The sequence below is a fragment of the Ornithorhynchus anatinus genome, chromosome 4 (genome assembly GCF_004115215.2).
Source record: "Ornithorhynchus anatinus isolate Pmale09 chromosome 4, mOrnAna1.pri.v4, whole genome shotgun sequence".
In the NCBI taxonomy this organism is placed as follows: Eukaryota; Metazoa; Chordata; class Mammalia; order Monotremata; family Ornithorhynchidae; genus Ornithorhynchus; species Ornithorhynchus anatinus.
Window position 1 is genome coordinate 117,206,190 of NC_041731.1, and position 9,624 is coordinate 117,215,813.

General features: G+C 53.4%; 1 protein-coding gene across 1 annotated transcript in view; it reads right to left on the reverse strand.

The window, feature by feature from the left end:
* CTH (cystathionine gamma-lyase) overlaps positions 1–9,153 on the reverse strand; it is a 43,776-nt gene extending 34,623 nt beyond the window's left edge. Inside the window, exons 1-3 of the mRNA XM_029063246.2 lie at positions 8,665–9,153; positions 3,542–3,623; positions 2,774–2,869 (exon numbers count right to left, since the gene is read on the reverse strand). Coding sequence (XP_028919079.1) covers positions 2,774–2,869; positions 3,542–3,623; positions 8,665–8,904 — 418 coding nt within the window. The 5' untranslated portion in view covers positions 8,905–9,153. The remainder of the gene's footprint in view (positions 1–2,773; positions 2,870–3,541; positions 3,624–8,664) is intronic.
* Positions 9,154–9,624: the final 471 nt, after the last annotated feature.

The window sequence follows — 9,624 nt, forward strand, 5'->3', positions numbered from 1 at the left end:
CAATCTGGCTTCCGTCCCTTCCACTCCACCGAAACTGCCCTCTCAAAGGTCACTCATGACCTCCTTCTTGCCAAATCCAATGGCTCCTACTCTATCCTTATCCTCCTCGACCTCTCAGCTGCCTTTGACACTGTCGACCATCCCCTTCTCCTCCATACTTTATCTCACCTTGGCTTCACAGACTCCGTCCTCTCCTGGTTCTCCTCTTATCTTTCTGGCCGTTCTTTCTCGATCTTCACGGGCTCCTCCTCCCCTTCCCATCCACTAACTGTAGGGGTTCCTCAAGGGTCAGCTCTTGGTCCCCTTCTGTTCTCCATCTGTACTCACTCCCTTGGTGAACTCATTCGCTCCCACGGCTTCAACTATCACCTCTATGCAAGACGACACACAAATCTACATCCCCTCCCCTGTTCTCTCCCCCTCTCTCCAGGCTCATATCTCCTCTGGCCTCCAGGACATCTCCACCTGGATGTCTGCCCGCCACCTAAAACTCAACATGTCCAAGACTGAGCTCCTTATCATCCCTCCCAAACCCTGACCTCTCCCTGACTTCCCTGTCACTGTGGATGGCACTACCATCCTTCCCGTCTCACAGGCCTGCAACCTTGGTGTTATCCTTGACTCTGCTCTCTCAATCACCCCACACATCCAATCCGTCACTAAAACCTCCCGGTCCCACCTTCACGGTATCACCAAGATCTGCCCTTTCCTCTCCATCCAAACTGCTCCCTTGCTGGTACAATCTCTCATAATATCCCAACTGGATTATTGCATCAGCCTCCTCTCTAATCTCCCATCCTGCTGTCTCTCCCCGCTCCAGTCTATACTTCATTCCGCTGCCCGGATCATCTTCCTACAGAAACTCTCTGGGCAAGTCACTCCCCTCCTCAAAAACCTACAGTGGTTGCCTAACAACCTTTCCATGAAACAAAAACGCCTCACCCTTGGCTTCAAAGCTCTCCATCACCTTGCCCCCTCCTACCTCAACTCTCTTCTCTCTTTCTACTGCCCACCCCGTACACTCCATCCCTCTGCTGCTCACCTCCTCACGGCCCCCCATTGCGCCTGTCATGCCGTCGACCCCTGGCCCATGTCCTAGTACTGACCTGGAATGCCCTCCCTCCTCACATCCACCAAACTCTCTTCCCCTACTTCAAAGCCCTACTAAGAGCTCACCTTCTCCAGGAGGCCTTCCCAGACTGAGCCCTCCCTTTCCCTCTGCCTCTCCTCCCCTCCCCATTCCCCCTCCCTCTGCTCTTCTCCCTTCCCTTCCCCACAGCACGGTGCATATTTGGATATATTATTTCTCTATTTAGTTTAATTATGTGTATATATCTATGATTTTATTTATGTTGATGATATTTATGCCAGATTGTTTTGTTCTGCTTTGTTTTGTTGTCTGTCTCCCCAGTTTAGACTTTGAGCCTGTCGTTGGGCAGGGATTGTCTCTCTCTGCTGCCAAATTATACATTCCAAGCACTTACTACAATGCTCTGCACATAGTAAATGCTCATTAAATACAACTGAATATCTATATAATATATTCAATATATTTATATGAATAGTACTTGTGGTATATGTTAAGCACTTACTGTGTGCCAAGCCCTCTACTAAGCGCCGGGATGGATATAAGCAAACCAGGTCAGATACATTCCCTGTCCTGCTTGGGGCTCACAGTCTTAATCCCCATTTTACAGATGAAGTAACTGAGGCACAGAGGATAATAATAGTTATTATTAGTATTTTTGTATTTGTTAAGCTCTTACTCTGTGCCAGGCACTGTTCTAAGCGCTGGGGTGAATACAAGCAAATTGGGTTGGACACAGTCCCTGTCCCACATGGGGATCACTCTTAATCCCCATTCTACAGGTGAGGTCCCGAGGCACAGAAGTTAAGTGACTTGCCCAAGGCCAAACAGCAGACAAGTGGCAGAGCCGGGATTTCCCTTCTAGACTCAAGTTAGTTGTGGGGAGGTAATGCATCTGTTTTTTGGTACTCATTAAGTTCTCATTATGTGCCAAGCACTGTTCTCAGTGCTGGAATAGATACAAGTCATTCAGGTTGGACACAGTCCCTGTCCCTCAGGGGGCTCACGGTCTTAATCCCCATTTTATAGATGAGATAACTGAGGCCCAGAGAAGAGACTTGCCCCACAGACATTTGGTGGAGCTGGGATTAGAACCCAGGTCCTTCTGACTCCCAGGCCAGTGCTCTAACCACTAAGCCATGCTGCTCCTCTACTCTCTCAAATGGTTAGTACAGCACTCAATAAATGTGATTAAATGAGTGAATGAATAAAGTGCTTAGTACAGTGCTCTGCACACTGTAAGCTTGCAAGCGATACCATTGCCTGACTGACTGGGACAGGCTCCAACTCCTAATTGGAGGAGGGACTGAGACAGCATCACCTCAAATGCCAGAATCCCAAAGGGCAGGCCCAAGAGGGATGCTCGTCGATACTCCTAATGGGCCTCTCCACGGTCCCAAACAGAGCTGAGAAAAAAAGGATCTCACTCCCATATCCATCCCTGCGGGTCTGAGGAAGAACTTAGTGTTCCCACACTGGAAGTTCACAGAACATTCCGAATTCTGTCTGCCAGAGAGGGGAGGCTTCTTTCCCCCAGCAGATCTGCTGTTCAAGGGTCTTGCATAAAAACAAGGGGAGGAATATTGGAAGGATCAAGCTGGTTACACAGCTATAAAGACTCGTAAGTAGAGAAGCTCTTTAGAGTATAAGAAATATCAAGAGAACACTTGTTTGCAGTCCACTCACCTCCGTATACATCATCCATGCAAATAATTTGGTCTCCTGCCTTTAACAGATGAGTGATGTTTACAGTGGCTGCTAATCCTGAGGCAAAGGCCAAGCCTAAGAAAGGAAACCAGTCAGATAGGTTGAAAAAGGAAAATCCACACCATAAAAACATTCCACAGCATTCTTTCGCTGCACCGACTACATGTGAAATGTCAGCTCTCTCTCTAGAGAATAATTCCTCCACGAAGACTGAGCTAGGGTGTTCTACCACACAAAACAAATTTCAGTTTTAAATTCAGCAAACCGTAAAATAATTGAAACACGTGAATTGTTCTCAGATTACAATGAATGAGAGAGGGTGGCCTAGGGTTAGTGCTGGAGGCTAGGAGTTAGGATTCTCCAGCCTGCTGGTCTCTCTATTCTGCCTTCAGCATCTCCATTCTTCAAAAACATTCAGTGGTATAAGAGTAATTATCCACCTCACTGGTGTTTTACAAGATACACTTTATTGATGTCTGTAAATGCACCAGCAGCTTCAGAAGTATGACAGAGTTAGCTGAATATTAAATGGTAAATACTATCATTTCCCCTTTATTGTTATTAAACACTGCTGTCTAAAACATGGGTGGCCCAGCACGGCTGTGATTCTAGGTGAGAAAGGCCCCGAGCATGTCCAACACAAGACACGTGTTCTAGGCCGGGATTTCCACTGATGAAATTTTGCTTCGCTATTGCTCGCCAACTGGAAGAAGCAGACGCGGGTTCCCTTGGAGTCTCTTTTCTTACTATATTTGGCACCGTCCAAGGCAGCTACAGCCTTTTCCAGGCAGTTCCTGGTGGGATTTCCAGAGCGGCTATATTCAAAACCCTAAAGAGAGACACAGAAGATAGAGCCTCAGTAAGTAAAATTACAGATAAGTACATAGGTGCTGTGGGGCTGGGAGAGGGGATCAATAAAGGGAGCAAGTCAGAGCACCCTCGGGCCATGTTTCCCCACTCCTCAAGAACCTCAAGGGGTTGCCCATCCACCTCTGCATCAGACAGAAAACTTTAATGCTAACCTTTTCACTACCTCCATCTCATCTATCTCACCATCGACCTCTTGCCCAGTGCTCTGCACACAGTAAAAGCGCTCAATAGGAATGAATGAACATCCTGCCTCTGGCCCAGAACACCCTCTCCTATCTGACAATTACTCTCCCACCGCTTCAAAGCTGTATTGAAGGCACATGTCCTCCAAGATGCCTTCCCCGACTAAGCCCTCTTTTTCTTTTTCTTCCACTCCCTTCTGTGTAACTCTGACTTGCTCCTTTTATTTATCCCCTCCCAGGATTAGAATGCAGATCCCAGGAACTCCTCATTTCCTCCACTCCCTCTCCCTTCTGTATCTCCCTTTAAGCACTTGATATTAACCCCACCCTCAGCCCTGCAGCACTTAATATCTGTCTCCTGTTCCAAAATGCAAGCTCCTGGGGGGTGGGGGGTAGGGAATGAGTCAAACTGTTGTATTGTACTCTCCCAAGCGCTTAGTACAGGGCTCTCAGCTCTCAATAAATATCACTAATAGTAACTATTATTAATAATAACAATTGTGGTATGTGTTGAGTCCCTTACCCACAAGGGGCTCACAGTCTTAATCATCATTTTACAGGGAACTGAGGAACAAAGAAGTGAGGTGACTTGCCTAAGTCTCACAGCAGAAAAGTGGCGCATCTGAGATTCGAATGCAGGTCTGTTTTCCAGGCCCATGCTCTATCCACTAGGCCATGAGCCTTCTCAATTGATTGACTGATTTTACAAGTGTTTATCAATTCCAGCTCTCCTCTTTCGAAACTAGTTTTTTTTTTTTTAAAAAAAAAACTACCATCATCCATCAATGTTATTACCATCAGTGGTATTTGTTGAGCACTTACTGTATATAAGCACTTACTGCATTAAGTGCTTGGGTGAGTCCAATATAACAAAGATGGTAGAAATGTCCCTTGCCCACATGGATCGTACAGTCTGAAGGGGATAGAGTCTCCAGACTGTAAACTCACTGAGCCCGCTGAGGGCGGGGATTCTCTCCCCTTTATTGCTGAATTGTACATTCCCAGCGCTTGGTACAGTGTTCTGCACACCGTAAGCACTCAATACGACTGAATGTGGACAAGAAATGGACCTGTTGTTATATTGGACTCTCCCACGTGCTCAGGCCAGTGCTCTGCACTCAGTAAGCACTCAATAAGTACTGTTGAATGACTGAACATAAATCATTTATAATACATCGTTTACAGATCCCTGCATAAATGGTGTGAGATTAAAGTCAGGGAGCCTCTTAAATGCCCAAAGGTTACAGATCCAAGGGCAAAACGGAGAGGGAGCCAGGGTAAAGGATCCCTCTTAAATCCTGTGGATTTAATTTAATAATAACAACGGTGCAGAGCACTGTTCTAAGCACTGGGGAGGATACAAGGTGATCAGGTTGTCCCATGTGGAGCTCACAGTCTTCCTCCCCATTTTCCAGATGAGGTCACTGAGGCTCAGAGAAGTGACTTGCCCCAAGTCACACAGCTGACTAGTGGCAGAGCCGGGATTAGAACCCATGACCTCTGACTCCCCAGCCCAGGCTTTTTCCTCTGAGCCACACTGCTTCTCGTGTGGATTTAATCCGTAAACTCTGGTTTTCTGTAAATGTGTAATGACTGAAAGGGCACCGTCGAAGGGGGGTGGGTGGTTGGATGGGTAGAGAAACAGCGTGGCTCAGTGGAAAGAGCCCGGGCTTGAGAGTCAGAGGTCATGGGTTCTAATCCCGGCTCCGCCACTTGTCTGCTGTGTGACCTTGGGCAAGTCACTTCACTTCTCTGGGCCTCAGTGACCTCAACTGGAAAAATGGGGATTAAAACATGTGAGCCCCACGTGGGACAATCTGATTACCCTGTATCTGCCCCAGCGCTTAGAACAGTGCTCTGCACCTAGTAAGCGCTTAACAAATATGATTATTATTATTATTATGGGTGGTTGGGTGACCTCCCGGCCTGCTATTGTTCTTGCCTGTCCGTCTCCCCCGATTAGACTGTAAGCCCGTCAAAGGGCAGGGACTGTCTCTATCTGTTACCGATTTGTCCATTCCAAGCGCTCAGTCCAGTGCTCTGCACATAGTAAGCGCTCACTCGATACTATTGAATGAATGAATGAATGAATGAATGAATGAATGAATGGGGGCCGTTGGCAGTAGCTCCGCAGCCCAGCAGGGGGCGCCCGCAGACGGCCTCCCGCCCCGCGCGCGCTCCCGCGCCCCGCACGCTCCCGCCCCTTGCCGGGCTCAGCCTTTGCTGGGCGGGATGCAGCAGCTGCAAGTCTGATGTCCGGCCCTCGGAGCTCGGGCCCCGATGGTCCGGATCCAAAAGCCCCACCGGTTTTGCAACTCGGGTGACACTGTCCAGGTTACGCAACCGTCGACAGGGTTTTAAAGGCCCTGACCCCAGCGGCCCCCTTACAGCTGGGACCTTTAAAGACATGGGGCAGCACCGGGTGGTTGCTGATAAACAGCAGGTGCGGCCCTGATGCCCCAGCGTTTGATCACCGAGGGATCCGGCCTACAGCCCCTGCTCTGCTCCCTGACGTCCTCAGCTTCTGATGCAGGCCTTCACCGACCCTATCTCCACTCCCCCCCAAGAGAAGCAGCGTGGCTCAGTGGAAAGGGCACGGGCCTTGGAGGCAGAGGTCATGAGTTTGAATCCCAGCTCTGCCACTTGTCTGGTGTGTGACCTTGGGCAAGTCACTTCACTTCTCTGTGCCTCAGTTCCCTCACCTGTAAAATGGGGATGAAGACTGAGCCCCACGTGGGACAACCTGATTCCCCTGTGTCTACCCCAGTGCTTGGAACAATGCTCTGCACATAGTAAGCGCTTAGCAAATACCAACATTAAAAGAGGAATTAAAAAAAATAGAAGATAGGACCCCGGTTCCCGAAATTTAAATAGATAAGCTTAAGCTCCTGATGGCTGGTGGTCCCCTATTGGGCTCTCCCTTCTCCGGGGACTCTACACATAATAAAAGTTTTCCAGAAATACCACTGATGGAGTGATTGGCCTGAACTGCCCCTCGGGGTATATGGCTTCGCACATAGGGCTTAACAAATGCCACTATTATTATTATTATGGCAGGGTCTGTTCTGTAGATTTTGGGCCTAGGGCCTTTCCTGCCTTGTGATTGTGGCTCGCTGCGGTGGGGGAACAGGTCTTACCAATTCTGTTATATTGTACTCTCCAGAGCGCTTAGTATAGAGCTCTGCGCACAGTAAACGCGCAATACATACTATTGATTGGTATTTGTTAAACTCTTATGTCCCAGCGCTGTGTTGCATACGATAGAATCCGACTCATTCATTCAATCGTATTTTTTGAGCCCTTACTGTGTGCAAAGCATTGTACTGAGCGGTTGGAAAGTACAATTTGGCAAGCCGACACATCCCATTCCACATGAGAAGCACTGAGAAGCGGCAGGGTCTAGTGGATACAGCACAGGCCTGGGAGGGGTCAGTGGTCCCATTACTGGGCAGGGATCGTCTCTATCAGTTGCCGAATTGTACACTCCAAGCGCTTAGTACAGTGCTCTGGACATAGTAGGTGCTCAATAAGTACTACTGAATGAATGGAGTCAAAAGGTCACGGGTTCTAATCCCCACTCCGCCACTTGTCTGCTGGGTGACTTTGCGCAAGTCGCTTCACTTCTCTGGGCCTCAGTTCCCTCATCTGTGAAATGGGGGGTGAGACCGTGAGCCCCACGTGGGGCCGGGACCGTGTCCAACCCGATTTGCTTGTCTCTAGCACCCTAGTGCTTAGTACGGTGCCCGGCCCGTAGTAAGCGCTTAACAATCACCACCATCGTCACATGGGCCTCACAATCCGGAGGGGAGGGAGAACAAGATATTCAACCCCCGGTTTGGAGAAGGGAACACTGTGGCCGAGCGAGGTTGGGTGACTTTCCCAAGGTCACACGGCAGGCACGTGGCGAAGCAAGACTTGGTTCCAGGCTGCTTTCCACTAGGCCACAGTGTGCCTTGGGAGGATCCCGTCCGGGGAGAGGGCGGCGGAGAGGAGCCGAGGTTCTTCCTTTCAGCGCTTAGTACAGGGCCTAGCACCTAGTAAGCCCTTAACTGATAGCGTTATTACGATTCGGAGGGGAGGCCTTGTTCATGCCGTCGTACTGACGGGGCGCTTACTGTGTGCGGAGCACCGTGCTGAGCGCTTGGAAAGTGCGATTCGGCCATAAAGAGAGGCGGTCCCTGCCCATCCTTGACCCGCGCCGGCCTGAGCGCCCCGCAATCGCTATTTTGGGGGTGCGGCCGCCTCCCGCACCCCCCACCGGATGCCGCCCTTGCCCACCGGTGAGCAGCTAGGACGGACCTACCCCCTGCCCCCTGCCTCCCCCAGGCCCCTGCTCCTGCCCCGCCCCCTGCCTCCCCCAGGCTCCTGCCCCCTACCTCCCCCAGGCCCCTGCCCCCTACCTCCCCCAGGCCCCTGCCCCCTACCTCCCCCAGGCCCCTGCCCCCTGCCTCCCCCAGGCCCCTGCCCCTGCGTCCTGCTCCCTGCCCCCTGCCTCCCCCAGGCCCCTGCTCCTGCCCCCTGCCTCCTCCAAGCCCCTGCTCCTGCCCCCTGCCTCCCCCAGGCCCCTGCCCCCTGCCTCCCCCAGGCCCCTGCCCCCTGCCTCCCCCAGGCCCCTGCTCCTGCCCCCCCCAGGCCCCTGCTCCTGCCCCCCGCTTCCCCCAGGCTCCTGCCCCCTGCCCCCCTGACCTCTGCCTCCCCCAGGCCCGTGCCCCTGCGTCCTGCTCCTTGCAACCTGCCTCCCCCCGGCCTCTGCCCCCGGCCCCCCGGCCCCCCGGCCCCCCGGCCCCGGCCGGAGCCCAGAGTCCCGATCCCGCTCACCGCGTGTTGCCCGGGCGCCAGCTGCTTGAAGGTGGTGGACAGGGAGATGGGGGGCACCACGGCCTGCGACTTCCACTGCTCCGGCTCCTGGCCGGCGTGGATGGCCTGGGTGGCGAAGTGCTGGAAGCGGGGCAGGTACCCGTCCGCCGCCGCCGCCGCCGCCGCCGCCGGGGAGGCCGCCGAGGAGCACGACGACGACGACGACGAGGAGGAAGCGGCGGCGCCGGCTCCTCGGGGCATCGCGGGGCTGCGGGGGGCAGGGAGCAGGAGCAGGGGCAAGGACAAGATGCGCTGGGGGCAGCCCGGGGAGCGGAGAGTCTGCGGAGTGAGTGAGTGAGTGAGTGAGTGAGTGAGGGCCGGTGCGGAGGTGCGTGAGCCGGACGGACGGAGACACAGAGACAGAGAAAGAGGGGTCGCGGCCGCCGCCGTTGTCAGCAGAAGGACGCCGTGTGCGGAGGCTGTCACCTTCTTCGCCTGCCGAGCCGAGCCGAGCCGAGCCGGGCCGAGCCGGGCCGAGCGGAGCCGAGCCGGCTCCCGCGGGGGGGGCGGGGCCGAGGGAGGGGGGCGGCCTCGCCCAATCGGAGCCCGCCCGGCACGTCCGCCCAACGCTCATTGGCTCAGCCCGGGGGCGGAGCCTCCCCCAACCCCCGCCGCACCGGGGGGGGGGGGAGGGAGGAGGGAAAGGGCTGGAGGAGAAGGGGAAGGGGGAGGAGGGGGAGGAGCAGGGGAAGGGGAGGAGGAGAGGAGGAGGAAGGGGGAGAAGGGGAAAAGGAGGACGGGGAGGAGGAGGGAGGGGGAAGAGATGAGAGAAGGGGAGGAGGAGGGAGACGGGAAGGGGGAGAGGAGGGGAGGGATGGAGGGGGAGGAAGAAATGGAGAAGGGGGAAGAGAGAGGAGGGGAGGGGAAGGGAGGAGACACGAGAGCGCTTAGTACGGTGCTCAAGCGCTTAGTAATAATAAT